We start from the raw sequence: 22,489 nt of genomic DNA on the forward strand, positions 1-22,489 counted from the left end.
TTGCTTAACACACAGGTCCATTCCTTGAAGATTTATTGGTAGAAATTCTTTGTGTTCAGTTGTGTTTAAAATAAGTAAAAATGCTGTTCTTAAGCCAAATAATTTTAATACCTTGAAAAATCAAGGGGTTTTTTTTAAATTCCTAATGTATTTTATAATATCAGTATAAAACCAAAGATAGGAGGAAACTGATCCCCAGATGTGTCTATAAATGGGCAATTTTCAAGATTATGAGTGTGTGAAGGACAATTACTTAGCCAGAGATGTTGCATGGGAAAACATCAACATAGAGACTTAGGCTGCATAATAGATAATGGATTTTGTATGTGTGTTTCAGTTTTTTGTGGGATATTCTTTTGTTACATCACAAATGCCTGCTTTTGGTGTCTCAAGGCTTTCCTTTCTCTTGCAGAAAATGCTGGGCCAGAAGAGATGAGTGCTCCCTTTACTAAGGCCTAAAACTGCCTGTTGAAAAACAATCCTGACCAGGCAATATACGAATGGCCCAAGGAAGCCAGCAAATTGATATTCAGGTTTTACATGACCTGCGACAGAAGTTTCCTGAGGTACCTGAAGGTGTTGTGTCCAGATGCATGTTACAGGTCAGTGCTCTGTTCGTGGCTGTACAAGTAAGCAGCGTTGCTAATTTAAGCTTTCTGTGTGGGCATCCCCTTTGAAAGCAGATGTTTTTCCTTTTGTTTTTCTTTATAAATAAAATAAATATGTGCAGAAAAATATATGCAGCCAATTTCTTTATATTGCACAGCAAGCAAAGTGTTAAATTGGCCTCTCTTTTTCCATGGCTAATCAGGGATGGTGTAAAATAAATCAGCCTGTAAATCAATAATCAGTGTGTGCATGGAGACTACTGTCTCACCATTCAGTATGCTCATGCCTTCTGACCATCTCAAGAGCCAAAACTAACTGTGGCACAAGGAGGGATGCAAAGTCAGCCTGAGTCCAGCAGGAACGATATAAGGCAATGCTACAAAGTGTGGTGTTTTAAAATTTTATTTTAATTTTTGAGTGTTGGAGCAGGTGTAGAAGCAGTTTGCTACCTGGTCTCCATCAGACTTGAAGGTGGGCCCTTGCCTGCGTGCAGGTTGGCCCTGGTGCTTTCTGTTTGCAGCTCCCTTGGCCTGCAGAGCCAGCACTGGTGGCCTTAGGTACCTCTGCGGCAGGGAGCCTGGCGTGTGATGTGGGCACAGCCAGGTGCTCTGAGCTGGGCTCTCAGGCAGGACAAGGCGCTTGTAGCCTCACCTCCACTGTGTTACACTGAGTGGGGGTGAGGCACTGGTGTACATCTGCCCAGGGCTTGGGCTGCCAGATGGGCTTCATTTTTTGCTGTACCTTTGGAGTCTATGGTAGTTAATTAATGGATTTCTGTTGGGTGTGATAGTAACAAAGCATTTTTGACCAGTGCTGTAGTTAGTGCTAAAGCTGCATATTCTCAACTTCTACATGCAGCTGTCTGTTTTTAATGCTGCCACTATTAGAACACATATCATATTTTGTATCAGCTTCTTGCTCTGTAACATCATGTTAGCTACTTCAGAAGATAAATTCATGTTCTTCCAAAGCACAATAGGGACACCTAAATGCCTAGAGTTAACAAATACTGGTAGACTTATTTAATTATTTTGCTTAAACATGTTTGCTTTGCATTTTTCATTGATTCAAAGCAGCCATACTGGTTGCTTTTCTTTTTCATTCTAAGATATTCACCTTTTGATTTACTCTGGTTAATAAGAGAATTATCCAAATAGTGATACTGACCATCAGTATACACTGATAAAAAAATGTTGGGTTATGGCTTCCCAGAAGCTATCTCTGGACTACAGCTAGAACATCGGTGGTTGTGATTCAACATTCTTTATGTCTTTACTGTGTGTCTTGCTATTTATATGTATTTTTGTATATGAAATACATATTTTCTGTACTTACATATGTATATGTACTCACATGCACATACATCCAAATGCAGTGTTTGTACTGTTGGTAAGTGTCTGTGACAATTTAACATATTGCCAAGACTTTATCATGACTTTCCAGTCTTTCTAGATTAAGAACTTGCAAAAGTGCATTTTTTCAGCAGAATTGATTTTGATTTGCAAGAAGGCAAAATTCTGCTCAGGGCTCATGAGGTTTCATGCTTTCTCCAGTCTCTTCTTTCTCATTATTAGCTGAAAAGGAAACTGAACCAGAGTATAAATTGCCTGTGCTTGTTCTCAGGATTGTACACTGCTATTTATATCTTAGTGCTCTGTAGGACTTTATACTACAGGTGCAGTTTTGTTCTTCAAACATGAGAACTTGTTCATCAAGGTCTGTGGACTTGATGGAGTGAATGCAGCAGTAATCATCTTTTGAATGTAATGCTTGATAAATTTAAGAACTAATGCTTGTCTTTAAGAGATTCAGCAATCTTCATAATGTTGAATACAGTGTATTCCTTTTGATAAAAGAAGCCTTATAACTGTGAAGAAAAGATCCATATACATCCCATATTATGACAGATTAATGGAGGAGGGTTTAGATTTTGAGGAAGTGTTTTAAGTCCACTTTCATAAGAGGATCTTTCAAAAACAGTCAGGAGTTATTAATGTTCCATGTGTGCAGTATTGTTAAACTGATTTGTCACACTGGAAATCTACCTCTTTTGTGAACTGGGAGCTAAGACTCACCGAGAAAATCCTGTCATGTTGGTGGTTCTTTGAATGTCATGAGCTCTGGTTTCTCTGGCAACTTCTAGCTTTGCTACTCTCTTTGGCTTGGGGTTTTGCTTGTTTGTGTTTGTTTTGTTTGGGGTTGTTGTTAAAAAAGCTACCTAACATGACCTCTTCAAACCAACAGATTTTGTACTTGGACTGATGGGAAAGATTGAAAAGTAGAATTTGAGAGTACTTGTGCACATGTTTGCAGTGCAGCTGGAACAGTGTCTGAATTCTGAGTTCTGACACTTTGTACTAAACATAGTGGCAGGAATTTCCAATAAAGGCAGAGCTGTGTAGTTTAGGTCAAAGACAAGTACTTGAGAACACTTGGTATATGCCTTGGCCCCACAGTACCTTATGTGCAGGCATCATATGTCAGGATGAATTTATTTTTAAGCTAGGAATTTAAGATACCCCAGGTGAAAATCTGAAACAATATAATCAATTATGTAGTTTATAGTATTATTGATGAGGCTTTTAGAACAAGGAAAGTTTATTTGGGTCACTGTGAATTATGCAGAAAAAATGTACAAATACTTCAGTCATCCTCCATGAAGTCTTTGTAGCCAAACACTTACAGCTCTTCCTAAAGAAAAGTTTATAGCATTATGTACTTATAATGAAAAAAATTAAGGACAAAGAGAATATGCAAATGCCTCGAGGTAAATAGCCTACTGTTGAAATACCTATACAACATATAGCATACTAAAAACAGAGGATCACCAGAGAGCTAATAGGAGGAAACTTAAACCTGCTTAATCTAGGGAGTGAAAAGTCTTGGGCAGACAGCACTGAATATTCCTAAAAAGTTTTGTATCCCTATGTTCTTCCCAACAAACCTCCTGCATTCAGCTCTCCCACTCCTTATTTCAAGGAGTCACTGTAGTGCCCAGAGTCTGTGGACGTTGCTCCCTGTTGTCCTATTTTTTGTGTCCGGAGCATTCTATACCTGTTCCTCAAGTCTACGTCCTCTCCTTGCTTCCTCATTTCCCTCCAACATTCTTATTCTTTCTTTTTTTTTCTTTCTCTTTCAGGGTGCCAACATTTTAAACTCAGTTGGGACATGGGCAGAGATAAGATGAGGGGTATTGTTTTGCTGGAATATGCTCAGTTCTGCCATCAACCGGTTCTCTGATCTGTAAAGAGCTAGAAGCGGTTGAAACTCTGCCTCTGCCAGCCAGAAGATGCCAGGGGTTCCATGTGCCCCCGTTTCCCCTTTGAGTTCTCCAATTTTCTCATTGACGTCACTGAAATTTGGGAATTGATTGGATGCAGTCTTAAAAAAGAAATAAAAAAATTGTCCAAAGAAATGCATTCAAGCTGAATGTAAGGGCCTTGCAAGCTTGGCCTGTTCCTTTTTGGTTTGGTATTTTTGACCTATCTGTTAATAATTTTAATTCACTTCTTGCAAAATCTGCCTTTGAGATCTTTCTAGCTTGTTTTTCTGTGGCATCCTATCTTTTTCCCCTTTTCTGGCTCCCTTTTGTCCTTTGCAACAAATACCAGGCTATTGTTATTAGCTTCTCTTACCCACTGTTCTGTCCGTGTGTTTCCTTTCTTCACTACTAACTTCCTTTGGTTACTTTGTCCTCTGGTCCTTATTCCAAACTAGAGCCAATGTGCATATCATCATGATCCATTTTCATATCTCTGAACACCTTTTTCAGCGATCTTTATATAGAGCTGGCTTGTTAGATAGCCTTCAGGGAATCCTATCGTTTTAAAAAGTTTCATGGCTGGGGTTTTTTGAGGATTTTTTCTTTTTTTTGCTTTAATTTGGAAGAATTCAGAACTGCATCTGGTCTGAATGAACACATAGTTTTGGTTGTGTGGCTGAAGTTTAGCCTTGTCATCCCTCTCCCACTTTTTTTTTTTTTTTTTTTTTTTTTTTTTTTTTTTTTTTGTAAATGTGTAAGGTAGAGACAGTCTTGCTATGTCTGCACAGCACTGTCACCTTCATCCTGGTTGAAGAATGAGAAATGTCTGCTAGTTTAACAAAAATGACATAATAGAAAGCATGTAGCATGGATCAGTTTATCTGGTTGTGTCACTCTTTAACTAACTGATAATGTTGCTACTTGGCACATGCAATTTTTTTCCTTGATCACGTGCATTTTTTTCTAGTAACTGTTTCTGTGTGCTGGATGGATTTGTCACCTATTTAGTGTTAATAACATGGGCCTGAACAGGTGCTCTTCTGGCTGAAAGTATTAACCTTTATTTCTTGGGGGGTGGGAGGTTCTGTCTGAAAAGGGATAAAGATGGAGCACAGTATGAAGAAATTAGGTCATTGATGCATGTTCACTCTTTCTAAAAATCCTTACGTAGGAAACTAAATTGGAAAGATTAGAGTACAATATTATTAAACATGTGGAAAAGGAGAAGAGAGATTAGCAGCTTGCTTCTGAAATGTTCTTAAAAAAAGAATTAGCTAGGTTGTGGTTTCTGTTCTGTGTCATCCTATTACAGGTTTTAAAAGGTACAAATACAAGTATTTAAAAGCCTTGCAAGCAGTGGTTTAAAATGAAAATACAAATGTCCTCTGGGTTTTTGATTAATAGTTTTATCTTACAAAAGAGTAATCCTGCTGTATTTATATAAACTGAGTTTTTACATTTCTTCTGAAGTCATGTGCAGTTCCTTGGGTCAGCGTGTTTCTTCTCTTCATAAGATTCACTTTCTGTTTTCAGCAGGAGGTAATGCATAACTGGTTTTGAAGTGTTTGGGAAAACATTTAAAATAAACATGTGGTTTTATTTCTGGTTTTAAGCTATTAATCAGTACTGTGCAGATGCTGTGAATCCATTCCTACTGTCATTTTCCTCCCTAAAGCCAGAGATTTGGTCTCTGCTGAAGATGGTTCTGAAACTGAGAAGAAATAGGGAAAATATTCATTCAAGGTGTATCATACTGCATAAAGCTAGCTTGCCAAGGTGCAGGATCTCCCTGTCAATGCTTCAGAGGCAATGCAGACCTCTGCTCTTGGTGCCACTGGCTGAGTTGTTGTTCCCAGAGCAGTGAGCTTCACATGCAAGTCCTTTGTGTGTGCAGAGCAGCTATGCTAGCCAGCCACCTAAAGCTTTCTATCTGATGTTGTATTGTTAATTTTTCAGTTATGATTGGATAATAATTGTGACAGTATTTTATCAGTAATGTCAAACTTTCGTCTGTCTTTTTTAGAATAACAATAATTTGGATGCCTGTTGTGCAGTTCTCTCTCAGGAGAGCACAAAGTATCTCTACGGTGAAGGAGACCTGAGTTTTTCGGATGATTCTGGGATTCCTGGACTACGAAATCACATGACATCTCTTAATTTGGATTTGCAGTCACAAAACATCTATCACCATGGAAGAGAAGGAAGTAGAATGAATGGAAGTAGGACTCTAGCTCACAGTGTTAGTGATGGACACCTTCAAACTAGTCAGTCCAACAATGAACTGTTTCAGCAGGAACCACAGACAGCACCTGCACAGGTTCCACAAGGATTTAATGTCTTTGGGATGGCTAATGCAGTTAGTGCTTCTAATCCGGGGCAGCATCTTGGATTCCACCTAGGCAGCAAAGGAGTATCTAACTTGTCTCAACAAACACCCAGATTCAATCCCATTATGGTAACTTTAGCCCCAAACATTCAGCCTGGTCGCAATACCCCAACGTCTTTGCACATACATGGTGTACCTCCTCCTGTACTTAACAGTCCCCAGGGAAATTCTATCTATATTAGGCCTTACATCACAGCTCCTGGTGGTACCGCTCGACAGACACAGCAGCAGCCAGGCTGGGCATCTCAGTTTAATCCCATGCACCCTCAGCAAGTCTACCAGCCTTCGCAGCCGAGTCCCTGGACTACTATTCCTACATCCAGTACTACGCCACATACCTCATCACAACACTCGACACAGCCAAACCAGCAAGGCCACCAGACTTCTCACGTCTACATGCCCATCAGTTCTCCTACTACTCCACAAGCACCTATGATTCATTCATCTGGTAGCTCACAATCTTCTGTTCATAGCCAATACAACATTCAGAATATATCCACAGGACCTCGCAAAAATCAAATTGAAATCAAACTTGAACCGCCACAAAGAAACAGTTCTTCTAAGTTACGTTCAACTGGCCCTCGCACCTCCACCGTTCCCTCTTCCCTCAACAGCCAGACATTAAGTAGAAGTCAACCCACTGTTTACATATCGGCCAGTCCTCCAAATACTGATGAAGTGATCACACGTGGTCAGCCCAAGGTCTACATTTCAGCAAATGCCACGACAGGAGATGATCAACTTGTACGGAACCAGCCCACGCTTTTCATATCGACAAATCCTGGAGTATCTACTACTGCTAGGAATATGTCTGGTCAAGTAAGCATGGGTCCTGCATTTATTCATCACCATCCACCCAAGAGTCGAGCAGTGGGCAACAGCACCACTGCAACCTCTCCTCGAGTGGTTGTTACACAGCCTAACACAAAATATACTTTTAAAATTACAGTTTCTCCAAATAAGCCCCCTGCTGTTTCCCCAGGGGTAGTGTCCCCAACTTTTGAACCTACAAACCTTCTAAACCTTCCTGATCACTATGTTGAACCAGAGGGTATCCAGCATCTCACTGACCCTGTTTTAGCACATGTGGATAGGATCAGTGATGCACGGAAATTGAGTATGGGATCTGATGATGCTGCCTACACACAAGGTAATATTCTTAATATAAATTGTAGAGATTTTAACAGGTTGTCAATTCAGTGTGTAGATTGCAGAACAGGAAACAGTTAGTAACCCTTGTGATGTTAATACAGTATCGTTAATTTTAGCATTTGTGAGCGTTTCCTAAATTAAAAAAAAAAGTGTTTTGTAAGCAAATCACAGATTTCTTTTTATGGTAAAAACATGAATCTGAATACTTGAAGATATTCTTCTGTTTGTCTTAAGTAGATATGTTATCTGTTGAATGGAGTCATACCATCTTCATTTTTATGTTGTTCTGAAGGAAACACCTATGTTTGTTCGACTTGTCCTAGTGATTTAAAGCTACAATTCCATTGTCAGATTTTTGAATCAGTTGAGGTACTGTTTACATTGGATAATGTTCCCTTTTTGTTTTGTTTTGTTTTGCGAGTGTTATTTAAGAAGAAAGAAAAGCAGACTTCAAAAGCAATTAATGGGACAAAGTGTTGGCCTGGCCTCCATGTTTCCCACTGTGTGCCTGACAATAAAATGCTTAAAGTCTTGATACTTACTTCTGTTACATTTTGAAATGTGAGAAGCAACACCAAACCAAAGGAATCTCTTTTAAGGGATCAGTGGTAATAGAGGGGCAAAATCTAGAATATGTGATATATTGAGATAACCTGTTAATCTTTTTCTTCTGTTTTCATGGGTTTGCATGCTTTTATTACCAACTTGATAGTTTATTAACCCTCCTGTAAGCTTTTTACATAAAAATATTGAATAAATCTTAGGATATTTAAGCAGTGTTCATGATAGATTGTCAAAATAATTTTGTTTTGGCCTCACTAGTCCTCTCTGGACTTAGCAAACAATTCAGAATTTAAAACCTGGCTTGTTCCATGACCAATGTAAACATTCTTCAGACGAATTTAGCCATTTTATTTTATGTAAATAAGTACAGTGATCAGGACACTGGAAGCCAGGTCTGCATCTGGAGTACTGTGTTAGTGAAGTAAATCAGAAAGTGATTCTAGCTTGTGCACTGCTTCTGGATATAATTAACTTTGGTGAGGAATAGTCAATCCTAACTCAAAAGTGTCTAAAAGTTATGTGTCAAAACGAAAAAGCTAGTCATCCTTATATTCTCTTATGTTCAATGCATAAAGAACTTCAGAAAATTCATCTGTAGGTAAACAAAAAAATTGCCCCCCAGGTCATATTTCCTTTTCTTACTTTGGAGGGAGACTTAGCTGTCTTGGTCTTAGTCCTGGAAAACTTCACATACAACAAATTAAGCAATTGAAATCTTGTCCTTAGGCTCTAAATACTCTTCTAGACATGAAATTGCTTCCCAAGCAAGTTTTTAGGGGGTTGCAAAACTGCACTTTGGGTACTTTTTGGGGAGTTGTCCCTTTCTTCTATTTTTCCTTTCTGAGGGCACTGACTTCAACCAGATCTATCTCTTTTAGCTCTTGTACCCTTGGTAGTGATGGGCACTGTAACCTCCTGCACATTCTCTACAAGCTGCAGGTACCAGCATTCAGTTTATTGAGATGAGGTAAACTTGATACACAACCTGGAGTTCCAGAAGCATTGACCTCATACCTGCTGTGGAGCCCAGCTCCTCCTGAAGCTGAGCTGCAGCTTTTAGATGATGTGAGATGTGTGATGTGGGCTGGTACCTTTAGGGACCATCCGTGTCCTTCACTAGAAACTGCGCTTATACTTCTGAAGTTCTTTACATGTAGAGATGTTCTGCATTTCCAGCATGTGTGCTCCATTTCTGCTGCAGTAAGTGCAGCATTTCTTACCTTTTTATTATTAATTCATATTTGGAAAGTTGTGAAGTCTGTGATACATTTACTTGTGTAATATTGAAATCTGGAAGTCCTAACTGTTGCTTTTAAACACGTTTCTTACACTTAGTAGTGATTTTTTTTTTCTTCTTACATACAAAAAGGGATTTCAGTTACTTGATGATTTCTGTATTCTAAACTGCTTATGATTTAGCCAGACTGCCAGAATCCTTCTATGTGAGGTGCTTGTTTCATTTTAGTTTTAGCCAGAGAAGATGAGTAGTTTCTCTGGCTGTGATTAGAGAAAAATGTATTTTCATCAGCTTTTCCATTTCTGCCAGAATGCTTCTTATCTTGGCAGGAAGAACTGAAACTGGCTTGGGGGAAAAGAAACCTTGGGGTGGAAGATGGGGTTGCTTTGATGTCAAATGAAGTTTCCTTTGCTCTTTTTATTTATTTTACATTTATATGCATGGTCCAATCCAGGAGAACAGGGAATGTGTTGGACCTCTCTGTAGGTGCTGCTGCTTGTCATCAAAGAAGCTTTACTTAAAGTAATTGTGGTGTGTGTAGGCACCTCAGTCTCCTTCCCCATGGTATTTCTGGTTTCCCTCCCAGGAAAGTCACAGTGGGTAGTAGAAGGCCACCCCAGATCTGTCTTGTTTGGTGCCAAACCTGGAGGTTTTGTAATGTGTAAAGGAGTGGGTACTGCTCAGATAAAATCATTGTCATTTCCCTGGAATGCTTGGTTGTATCTCTGGCACTGACTCTGTGAACCTAAGAAACTCACTGTCACCAGGCTTTTCAGAACGGGTTGCTGAGGGATGTTTCTCATTTTCTAGGATTCTGGTTTGAGATACTGAGGACTTGCTTGTGGAAATGTTGAGTGCATGTGTCTGCTGTTGAGTCAGTAAGAATTCATGATGCTGTGGGAAGAGTAATGCTAGGTGCATGCCCAGAAAGACAACCAAAGGAGGATGCATTTTTATGCTCCTTTGTTCAGTATCACTTCTGTCAGTGAGCAGGAGTATTCCCATTACTTAGCAGGAGTATTCCCATTACTTAGCAGGAGTATTTCCATTACTTAGCAGGAGTATTTCCATTACTTAGCAGGAGTATTTCCATTACTTAGCAGGAGTATTTCCATTACTTAGCAGGAGTATTTCCATTATTTAGCAGAGATTACAATTTATAATTAGTTTTATTAATATGGAGTATTTAAGTGAGATGTCAATATATACTTTAATTTAGTATAAAGTGTCTTATGGATGAAAAATTGGAATCCTGATAGAAATTGAAGGTTCTGTACTGAGATATATTTTTGTCATGTATGCTCTGTATGCATCTCCTGTGATGAGTAGTGAGGAGGCTGAACAGTTGTTTAATAGTCACTCATTCTGCATATAGCTTTCCATCTGTATAATGGGAAAATATATAATTGTGTAAAAACACTAGGTAGATGATTCCTTACTAGGGAACTTAAGTCCTTTGGTTAAATATTACATGGCCTTGACTCTCATGTTTTCATATTATTTTCTTTAACTTGAAAGAGGATGGTGTGCAAAGTTGAGTGAGTCATTGGTACCAGCTATAGTTATTTATGTGAATGCATGTTTGTTTAGCAAGTCTTGCCACTGTGTTTTTAATGTAAATAAATTAATTGATAAACTAGATTAGTAAACTAACATTTCACAGCTCTTGCTTTGGTTTCTTGGAGCTTTTTAAAACTTTAAAAATAATTAAGGCTGCAGGAAACAAATTTCCTTAGTTCTTAGCCAGTCCTTGTAGATGTTTAAGAAAAAAGAATGACATACAGCTGTGGCCCATGCTCGTAGGGTCTCCAAGCCCTTTGCATCAAGTGGTCTGAGAAAAAACACCACCCTGTACTTGGCTCTGTGTATCAGGTCCCACTCTTCTGTGATCCTCTTTTTAAAAAATTAGCTGAGTATTGAAAAGAGAGAACAAAAAAAATCCATTTGAACTATTGAAGTTGCATATCAGATGACTGAATTTTGTGCAGCTTCAAATACAGGTTTTGAAAACATGCACAAGTATAAGTGTGTTTTGAGACTCTCGTGAACCTCCTGCCACAGGGTAATGGCATTGCCAGAAATCCATATCTGGCAAACTATTAGATTTAAGAATTATGTAGGTCTATAGGGTAGGGTGAAATCATCATATTCGTAGATTAGAATTTAACTTAGAAACACTTAAAATAACAAAAGGCACTCTAACTTTAAAATTCACATTCACAGAGTCTTTGAGAAAACAGTTATGCATACATTTACAAACTTAAAGGTATATTTAGTGCACAACTGATAATGTCTCTGGTAGAGGAAGAGTGAACTTTTGGCCTCCAGACTTTTGTGCTCCTGCCTGTAATTATAATGATATACAGCCCTTATGTGAACAATGTGCACTTTGGATGTCAGAGGAAACAGTGGCATCTGCCAGAGCTTTAAGTGTACTGCACTCTGCTGAATGCACACGTGCAGGGGTGTAAAAAACTAAATGTGCCAAATACCCTGTTTGCATTTAAGAAGTTGAACTGCAGTGTTTTTCTGGAGGGTTTCAGTTGCTCTGAGCAACACTAGAGGGAGCTGAATACTTAAATTGCTGCTTTCCATTCATAAATACCTCACTGAAATGCGGGAGCAGGGTGGGGGTTGTCTTCCCCCCACCATTGTTTTCCTGCAGCTTCCAAATTGATATTTAAGCAAAACTGCCAAATTATATATGAAAGTCTCCAGTTTAAATAATCTCTTTTAAGTTCCTTATCAAAGTTACTTTTAATAGTAGAAGGTGAGCATAGTGGTATCAAGTGATGCATCTTTAATCACAATGGTGATTTTTAATGCGTGTGGTTTTAAAACCTGTTGGGATTTGAAATTGTCAGGGTAGTCACAAAGCTCCTAGGAGAATAAATTGCACAACTTTCCAGATACGACATGAAAATGAAAAGCATGTAATAGTGCTGTGTGTATCTGTCAGTGCCTTCTCCTCCTTGTGCAGTTCCATAAGGACAGCTGAATTTCTAAACCTCATAAGTGGGACAACATCAAAATGAGAAATCATGGCGTTTTTTTCCTTTACAAGAGTAGCTTAAAAAAGGAAATGAGGGATGCACAGGCAAAGTCTTGGTCACAGCTGAACTCTTGAGGCCGTGCCATGCCGTGCAACCCGATACTCTGGTACCAAGGCTCCTCACCTACTGGCTACTCGCTACCAACCTGCATCCACAGTTTGACAGGTCTCAAGAGTTCTGTGTCTGGGCAGTGGAGCATGGCTGTGTTGCCTCAGCAGTCTTACCAAGGTCATGAAAACAGAAGAGACTGTCTAGAAGTGGAAATAAAAAGTAGAAAGAAAATGGCATGGACACTCCCTTTTTAGAAGCAGAGGCAAAGTAGTTTTTGATTTCCTTTCTTTAGACTTGCAGCTACATTGCTGTTTGTAAAAGGCTTTTCAAGAGGAGAGACTGTCTGTTGAGTTTACTTACCTGATGATTCCAAGTCTTCAACAAAAATCTTGAGATTTCCGTTATTATGTTTTTATTTTACGTATGAGCACAACTGCAATTTTTACTGTAGTGCGACTACAGTGACCCAAAATAAAGGTGTCTGTTTATGAAAACTTCTCTGATCTGTTTTGATGAACAAAATGTAGCAGAAGCGAGGTGTTATTTCAGTATCTTGGGAACATTTGTGACTCAAAAGCCTAGGCTGCATCTCAGTATGGCCTTACAGTCTGTAACGCCATTCAAAAATAGTTTGGCGTGGTTCCTTTTTTAAAGAACCTCTGCAAGACAAAATGCAGTGTGTGAGTGAATGAATGAATGGGCAGGAGCTGCAGGAGAAGACACATCTGCTTGCCAAAGATGTGGAATGTGGCATCTTTTTGATGTGATTTTTTTCTTTCCTCTGCTATTTGGAAAACCTAGGCAACCAAGTTTGAGTGCTTCTAAGTTTTTGGTACCTGAATAAATTGTGAGGAATTAAACATCATGTTCCAGCTAGAGTTTGCCTTAAAGACTTTGTGAGGCAAATTCAATCTTTTTAAAATACCTTGTTATTGCTACTTCTTTATAATTTCCAAGGTGATATAAAAGTATTCATAGTCTGTGAAACTGATCACAGTTTATATGAATTACTAGTTTAATGGGTGAATTAATAGCTGTGCAGAAGTTAAAATGATTCTTTGGTTTATTTAATGAAATACCTTTTTATAGAGGGTGATTATTACTTTGAGCAGTGATATCTGCTTTTGTGGTGATCTTTAGTAGTAAACCTGCCTTCAGTGAAATAAACTCATTAGATTGCATGAATTTGTGTCATCTGCAGCTTAGGTTCTTTATACCTTTAAAAATTGTGGTTTAAAAGCTAACTTCATTGTTTCTAAATTAGGTATCCTTGTGTCTTTTGCTTTACAAATAGTAAGCAGTATTAGAAATTAGAAGCTGAGCTAATGGTTCTGCACTGTAGTTTAGGGGTAAAATGCCATACAATCCTTTTGGCAAGTATCGCAGTTTGCTGGTGGTGTGCTTATTTCTGGTTGGGTTTCATTTGATGAGTCCTACTATGATCAACACTGGATCCAATCCTAATTGCAATAAGCATATGCAGTGCTCCATATTGCAGTTGTCTGAAGTTCTCTTCATGCTACCTGTTTTACAGTGGTTAAGCTGAATACACAAAGAAATATTTGTTCCTGGCTTTGGGTAGTCAGTCTTGTAGGTTTTACAGATTACACTTAAATTTTGCGTGGCCATTTATTAAGTTGTATGGCTTTCTCATATTTGTTTGTCTGTAGTTAGTTTGTGCTGTTTTCAGAAATACAGCACTTTCTGTCTTATGACAGATCTTCTTGTGAGGAAATTTGAAAAGCAGTCTGTAGCAGTGTTTTTTTCTTTTTTTTTTTTCCAAAAGAATACTAACTTGCATCTTAATCTGATGTTGCCATGTGAAGGATAATAAAGTAGATAAAATGGGACTTTATGTATTGCAGCTTTACTGGTACACCAGAAGGCCAGGATGGAGCGACTTCAGCGAGAACTTGAGGTTCAAAAGAAAAAGTTGGATAAACTAAAATCAGAGGTCAATGAAATGGAGAATAATCTAACACGAAGGCGCCTGAAAAGATCGAATTCTGTTTCCCAAATTCCATCAGTAAGTTGAAACTTCTGTAGGGTATAAACCTAAACCACAGGTGTGATCTGTCACATTAAGTTGAAGGAAGAGTTGTTCATATATTGACAATATACTAGAGACAGGCAGTACACTTAAAATTAAGCTGGTAAACAGTGGAGTTTAGATCATGGACTAATTTAACAACAATCTTGCTGTTTGCTAATTGCTTTGTGAAGTATTACTTTTAAAGGCAGTCACAAAAGGTTTGACCTGGTGGTCCTTACAAGTTAATACTCATACTGCTATCACACCAAGTACTTTTTGGTCTTGGTGCATATACTGAGCTCAAAGAAACTGATTAATGTACCAGTTTTCAGTGCTAGATGATCATCCACTTACCTGGTGGACTGGACCGCTGGCTGTGCCCTGACTGCAGCTGAGAGTTGTTCAGTCAGCTCTGAAGTCTGATGAGTGAGAACTATTCAGTGGGTCTGGAAACTTTTTGTAGGACTGTGCTTGGATTAAAAGAAAGGTGGTCATTAGGGAAGATTATTTTATCATCATTTCTGAAATAACTAAAAGCTGTGTACCTGTGCATGAATGATAACTGTTCATAAACTGGGAAAATTAGTCTAACAGGCAGATTTATTTTTTCAGCTGGAAGAAATGCAACAGTTGAGAAGTTGTAACAGACAGCTGCAGATAGACATAGATTGCCTAACCAAAGAGATTGATCTTTTTCAAGCAAGAGGTACAGTATGTCTTAGTATATCAGTAAAAGCTGATTTTTTTCACTGTCCACATGTTTCAGCAAAGTTGGTGTCATAAATGATGGATACACACACTTTTTGCAAAATCCTCACATTAGTTTGAGTGAAACCACGGAAGTAACTGTCTTTAAAGCCTGTTGTTTTTGTTGGCCATATGATTTTTCCTAATCCCACAGTCATTCCTATTTCATACTTGGCTCAGGAGTTTGTGATGCCATTTATTTATTAAATGCTGGGGGGGGGGGGGGGGGGAGAAGGGGAAATCTGGTTACCTGAGTAGCAAAGAAAGTTTTTGAATGATACAACCATGCATATATATGTCCATCTCTCTCTTTTGTCTTCCACTTCTGTCTGTATTTAGCCTCTCAAGGTAGCAAATATAAAGTGCAGTTGTCACTTCCAGTGTGTTCTCTGCTTTTCTTGTCTGCGGAGACACAGGCTTTGGTCAGGAGGTGAAGTTAGGAGACAGCTGAGCCAGTTCAAGAACTGCCAACAAGAAAGTCTTCTCTCTTCCTGCCTCTCTCTCTTGCCACTTACTGAGCTCTGGCTCTGTATTAGTTTTTAGACCCTTTGCCGAGCTGATTCTGTTCATGAGCCAAGCTAAAACTTGCATTGCTGGAAAAGCTTGCTATAGCTGATGTGAGGGAGAGGCACAGGAAGGGAGAACTGAGATAGTGAGAGGGAGGGAGCTGATACTTCCCACTTCCAGCAGCAGCGAGCTGTTAGATCAGTTGGGAGATGAGCCACAAGAGTTCTGCTTCAGGCAGTGTACCTGAAGTTCAGGAGGAGGTAGACAGGTGTGCTGAATGTAATGATGCACTAAAAACTTGACCTTAAATAAAGTGAATGGTGGGTGATTTTTTTTTTGCTTGTTACAGTAAATTGCATTTAGGACTTCCTCTGAGTTTTAGTTCTAAGCATGTATAATACACTGCATAGTAGGTAAGATATCTCTGAGTTTAGCTGCAATTTAGAAAAAGAGAGCTAAGATTTACTTATGATCATAAAGAGTAGCAGAAAAAGATACCTTTAAAGGAGTTTAGTTTGCTAGATTTTGTCTCCGACTTTATATTGCATATTTTGGGCAATATGTTTCTTAAAGTGTATTGTTGAAATCACTAATATATCAGGTCTGTGTTGATACCTTGATATAAAGGTGATAAATGAATAATACTATTGTTACAGAATTACTGCCAGAAAAAACTGATATGCCTCCCTCCTCAAGTTTATTTTTTTAAACTGCTGCACTTTTTTTTTATTTTTAGGACCACATTTTAATCCCAGCGCTATTCATAATTTTTACGATAATATTGGATTTCTTGGTCCCGTGCCACCAAAACCCAAAGGTATTGTATTGATAAAATTTGGATTTGATACAGATACCTGGTTTGTATCTAATATCAAATTCTAATTTAAGAATCTTGTTTAAATGTTGATTATGAAATAGATTACTTCAAAAGCATACAAACTTGAATTTCATTTGTATTGGCAGTAAGTATGCTTCTGTTTGCTCTTTTTTCCTCTCTCTTCATACATTCAGGAAAGAGAAGTGTATTGAATGGGTTATGTTAAAGATGGATGATATATTGTAAAGTAGTTTATTTAATGGAAGCATCCATCTTTCTTTTAAAATGAACGTGAGGTACATTGCTTAGGGACCGGTGAAACTCACTTAGATGACTTCTCTATTATCTATAGCAAAGAGTAGATTTACTTACATTTAATAACAACTCAGGTTGGTTACCCTCACTGGAAATCATGGTTATTGTAGAATTTGTATTAACAAGTTACAAGTTATTTGTATTAACAAAGCCGCTTCTGACTATTGGTAAATATAGTTCTAAGTAGTTGAAGAGAAAAGTAATGCAGTCCAGTAGGGTATTCAGTATTGCTGAATATTAGCCATTCTTAAACATTCTACTTGTCATTAGTTTGCACATTACTTACTTTTTTCCCCTCTCAGGATGTCAAAGATGAACAATTACCTTTTGTATTTTATGTAAAGCAGAGAATGAAATCAACTTGTTTGTGACAGCATCATCCTATGAATTTAGGCAGACCACCTCATGAAACGTGGAGATAATCCACTGGTGTTTCTGTGCAGTCTTTCTGCCCAGGAAGTTCTCCATGTAATAGAGATGTGTTTAATTGTCCTTGCAGTGTGCAGTGACTGTTGTTGCAGAATCTCATCTTAGAGATTTCTGACATATCTGCATTGTAAAATGGTCTAGATAAATTGGACTTTCTGTGCTGCAGACCTTTTGCAATGCTTCCAAACCTATATTGTTTTTCATGCTTTATAAAGCACTTTTTATGCTTTGTTACCTGAGCTGGTAGTGAAAATTCTGAGTAAAGTTAAATCCACACACATTCCTATTAGACACATTTTACAACTGAACCATGAAGAATTATGTCAATTATGTAGTTCCTTTTACAATAAGTAAAAACTAACCTATCAAAGAAGAAAACTTAAATTAATTTTCTTTTACTAGCTGTCAACATTTCTATTGGCTTATCTTGCAGGAACTCACAAATTTAAGTGTTTCATTCAATCTATCTTGAAAATGCAAAATTAACCCTACCTGGTTTATAAAGTTCCAAAGTCCCTCTATCAATTGTCTTTCTCTTCTTCTTTCTTTTTAAAAAAGTATCACTGCTGTATCTTAGTTCTTCATTAACTTTAATTTTCATTTCATGTTAAGCTTCAACTTAGCTGTCATGTAGGCTTTGACTTAAACCAGAATCACTGCTGTTCACAAAAGAATAAAAATAATTCTTCTTGCAACTGTGATCAGTACCATTGTGCTTCTAGAGCTCTTGCTGTCATTTTGCAGTAACTGCCATTGCTGAGTTGCTGATGAGATGTTCTCCAGATGAAATAATGCGCTAAAAGGATTTTGCAGTTGCCTAAACTGAGCAACCCTTAACCTGAGAAGTCACTCATCTCTCTTTTCATCCTTCTCATTCTTTTTCTTCCTTCCTTCTTTTATCTTTTAAAATAGTTGAAGATTGCTGTCTAACACATCATGCACAAAGATGTGTTGGTATGGTTGGGAGGATTACTCTGTAGCCTGACAGAGCCAGGAAATTGTTTTTCTTTAGTACCCTTGCCTGCTGAGATGGCTTGAAGAACTGCTTACCTTCTTTCTAGGATCAAAAAGTTAAACATGCCAAAGGGTTACAAAGCACATAGTTCTTGTCATAATGAATTTTAGACCACTTCTAAATCTTGTCTATGTTTCCTATGCTGATTAATTTGCAAATTTTATCTCCTTTTTATGCTGTAGCTTTGAACTGAGGGAAGAAAGGGAAGAAGGCAGAGTTAAGGGATGGGAAACTTGATTTTTATAGTTTTACCTTGAGCCTTTTGGCTGACTTACAATCGAACTGTAGTCAAGGAGGTGGTAAAAAGCAGCTTCTGTCACTTTTAATAAGTGTGGTGTTCTAGAGGAGCAAGATAGTTACTGAAAAAAAAATCTTAAAATTCTTTCCATGCTGTTTTCAGTTAATAACTGCTTATCTTATCTCTTCCATGTCACAGATCAGAGGTCCATCGTGAAAACACCAAAGACTGTTCCAGACACAGATGAAGATGAGGGAGCTCAGTGGAATTGTACCGCCTGTACTTTTTTAAATCATCCGGCCTTAAATCGCTGTGAACAGTGTGAAATGCCCAGGCATTTCTGAGCCAACAGGCCCATTACCTTCCGTAAAACCATAGCAAATGTACAAGGAGTTGTCCAGGCATTAGGGGGCAAAAAAAGCGTTTATGCATAGGATTTTGTAAAATGGAAGGTGTGACGAGATGGTATTTTGCTAATGTTAAATGTCAGCCCACAGAGCAAGCAATACCTCAGAGTTGTGTCACAGGCAGTTGACGCTGATCGGCTGAAGGGCAGTCTGCTGAGAGACTCACCAGCTGCCTAAACCATGTACAGTATTACCAGTAACACACCTGTTCAGGGCCTGGGTGTTGCCCATCCTCTTCTCTGCCCCCATGTCACTACTGAATTTTGACAGGGGAAAGGAATGGAGTGCTAGTGTTTTTGTTTTCAGAGCTTTCGGTGAAACACTACATGCACAGAGGAAATCTTAAAGGAACAAGGTTTAAATATTTAAACTGTTTGCTGCCACATAGTGCCTTTGATAAAGGGAAGAGCTTCACAAATCAGTGGTACTCTTTGCCTTGTCTTCCCTGAAAACATCTCTGTGAAGCCAGAAATCAGTACAATCACATCTAAAGATGAAAAGGAAAAACTGCATGCGTTGTCTGTACAATACACACAGTGAAATACCCCCCCAAAGCTTTTCCTACTGTACATAGCTCTAGAGCCTGCTTTAAGTGATTTCTTTTCCTCACCTTTATTATTTTCTTGTACTTCTGTATGTATAGTGTAATAGTCTTTTTGTTAACTTTCTTTTTTTTCCCTTTAAGTGATTAAGCACGATCATGTCCCTTTTTTTAAGCTTTTATCTGAGAGAAGCAATGCCTTAAAATAAGAGCATTAATAAGAAACTATGCACAAAATAGCTTTCCTCTGCTCATTCTGTACATTGCTCTTGTAAATGCTGATGATCTGTGAAGACCTGCAGATGCAGCGTGGTAAAAGTACAGGAAAAGTTGAAGAGTTATGCATATAGTTCACTCTGTACACTGAGTTTTACGGTGGGTGACACAAAGGGAGCATTTTGTCTGGTGTGAGGAAACTTTATACTAGGAAACGTTCAACCCACCAACAGATCAGCATCCGAGTTAAGCTTGCTTCATCTGCTGCGTGTCCTGCAGACTCCTGAAGAGAGATTCATTGGGGAAGTACATACAGTGCCAAAATCAACAGCAGCAGCATCGTACAGCTTTGTTCAAGGACTCTAAATGCTTTCCTGTTTCGGCAGCCAGTTTCTAAACCTGACTTTGCAGTGAAATCTCATATTTATAGAAAACAAGGATAGCAATATTTAGGACAACTGAAATAAAGGCTGGAAAAGAGAAATCAAACAGACTTGAACACTGAAGCAACCTCAAGCATCTCTTTTATTTTGATGATCTATTTTTTTAAGGAAAATACTCACATGATCGGGGATGTATGTAACCGAGAGCAAGAAGATGGAATTCCAGTACAATATGCATGAAAGACGGCAGGCAAAGAATTATGTAGCAGCAGCACTTAGCGTGAGGCTGGAGGGATTGCTAACAATGTAGCAAGAGACAAAGTAGACTGTCACCCACTGTAAACATCTGCCAGTGGACACTTTCATTAGGAGTTTTACAAGTGATCTATGTGAATGCACAGAGGCCTTTGTTTTGAAGGCTTTGCATTTTTTTTTATGTGGGAAGAAAATGTCAATCCCAGGTAATTAGGCAGTAGACCCAAAGCACTTGCATTCAATGCATTTTGTTTATAAAATGAGGCCTTGTTTTTCAGCTTCATCTGCAGTTCTATGTGAAGATTGACAAATCAGTTTTTACCTGTTTATTAATAAAACCTAATTTGGATATCTTGAGTTGATGGTTTTGTGATTTAGCTGGGTAAACTGCCTTTGTAACAGATAAGTTATTTATAAAAATTAAAAAAAATATATATTCTAATGTTTTCTTTTGTGATTTGTTTGCTTTTTCCATGCTGTGGAGCAATGGAATACTCAACGGAATAATAAGCATTAATAGTATTAAAAGTAGGCTGATTTCTTATGACTAGAGTTTTATTTATGTTTTGTTGAACTTTGTCTCTCCTGCCATGCATTACTCTGTTTAATTCCAATTCAGTGAGCATAAGGAATGTATTTCATAAAGTTGCACTGACAAGATCGTTTTCTGACTAAAGACCCACTCACTTATTCATAAAGCAATAAGCTAGACACAGGCCCTTTTTACTTCATGCACCTGGGGTTTATGATTTTTAAATGTTTTTCTAAATCAAAATGGACAACCATTTTGTGGTAGCAGATGACAAACTTATGTTGATATAAGCACAGTTTAAGGATGAACATGGTTAAACTGCATCTTGGTGCTATGGATATAAATGCTGTGAGATGTGGAGTGTTCCGTGACGTGTCTTTCCCACATGGACCCCATCAAAGCAGATACTTGTTATGTGGAGAGTTAGGCTTTCCTGAGCCGTAATGCTGTGTCAAAGGCCTTCAGGAGACATCTGTAAACTGATTTAGCAAAAAACCAAATAGCTACAGGTCCAGCAAAAAAAATCCTTAATGTATGTTATTCAACTGGTGTGCCTTAATCTGCAATATGAGAAATAGTGGTTGGAGTGATGGGGGCAACTGTATTTATAAAGGAAACTATAAACTCCTGTCAACAGGGATGGAAAGAGCATATTTGGAGAAATAGATGAGATGGAATCCTGCTCATTCTATGAAATGTATAATTGATATTTTCCCTGAATTTGATTGTTCATTTTCTGAAGGGGAAAAAAATACTTACATCCTTGCTCCAGCTAGCTGTGCAGAGCTGTCTGCTCAACATGAGTGTGTATTGGACAGCCTTTTCAGAAATTGATCCTGGAACACTGGGATAAGAGAAATGATGTCTCCAGTGTCTATTCCAGACTTCTCCCTTCCCAGCTTCTAGAGCTTTGTGTTCTTTGTGTACTTCAGATCACATATATCATCAGATAGTGGCATATCCATGTAGGGTGTCATTAAGGGTTTCAGGTTGAAGGATGAACTAGAACTAGATTTCACTACTGGATTTTTTTTTCCTCATAGAACATAAAGAAGTACTTGCAGCAAGGTTAAACTCTGTATTGTGAACATCAGTAGTTTATCTTGGATGCTGATTTATGACTTCTTACTGTCTTTGTGAGGGATCTCTATTAAAAAAAGTACATATGGGCAGGAAGGGAGTACTCACCTTGGCTTTCAGAAATGCTCCTGTTTATTTTTTGTGAATGCTTAAAATTATCACTTGGTCAAGTTTCAGAATTGGGATAACTTTAGAAATGTGGCAGCGACACAGAGCTGGTACTGGGCTGCTGTGTGACATCAGCTCTGTGGAACTGACTTCGGATCACCTTGCTGCTTTCTAGCTATATTGGAAAATAGATATATTTAGATATAATCTAGATATATTTGTCTTGTGCAGTCTCCAATCAGTGGAGCTATTCTGTTGTCCAGGAGTGTGGCCAGGTGTGACACCCATGAAATTGAGTTTGAGATTCAAATGTTCGGTCTCAAGCTAATGGTAGATTGTCTTTAAAACTGTGTGCTCAGTATTCATGCCTGTCTTTGTGTTCATGTGAATTTAATCGGTTTTGTGATCTTGAAACATCTACCTTCAGTGTGTTTTGTAGATGACCAGGAGAAAAGTGTATCAATACTGTATTTCTTCAAATTCCTTTAACTTGAATGTACAGTGGAACCTGGACACAAATAAAAGGAAGACTTGATTAAAGATGTAGAAGAAA

The 22,489-nt window shown here is 38.2% G+C and overlaps 1 protein-coding gene across 1 annotated transcript in view; it reads left to right on the forward strand.

Moving 5' to 3' along the window:
- Positions 1-20,658, forward strand: part of TAB2 (TGF-beta activated kinase 1 (MAP3K7) binding protein 2) — a 62,295-nt gene extending 41,637 nt beyond the window's left edge. The window contains exons 2-7 of the mRNA XM_063390365.1: positions 413-602; positions 5,895-7,407; positions 14,180-14,340; positions 14,959-15,052; positions 16,337-16,417; positions 18,613-20,658. Coding sequence (XP_063246435.1) covers positions 501-602; positions 5,895-7,407; positions 14,180-14,340; positions 14,959-15,052; positions 16,337-16,417; positions 18,613-18,758 — 2,097 coding nt within the window. The 5' untranslated portion in view covers positions 413-500 and the 3' untranslated portion in view covers positions 18,759-20,658. The remainder of the gene's footprint in view (positions 1-412; positions 603-5,894; positions 7,408-14,179; positions 14,341-14,958; positions 15,053-16,336; positions 16,418-18,612) is intronic.
- Positions 20,659-22,489: the final 1,831 nt, after the last annotated feature.

The sequence above is a fragment of the Prinia subflava genome, chromosome 2, assembly GCF_021018805.1.
Source record: "Prinia subflava isolate CZ2003 ecotype Zambia chromosome 2, Cam_Psub_1.2, whole genome shotgun sequence".
NCBI lineage: Eukaryota > Metazoa > Chordata > Aves > Passeriformes > Cisticolidae > Prinia > Prinia subflava.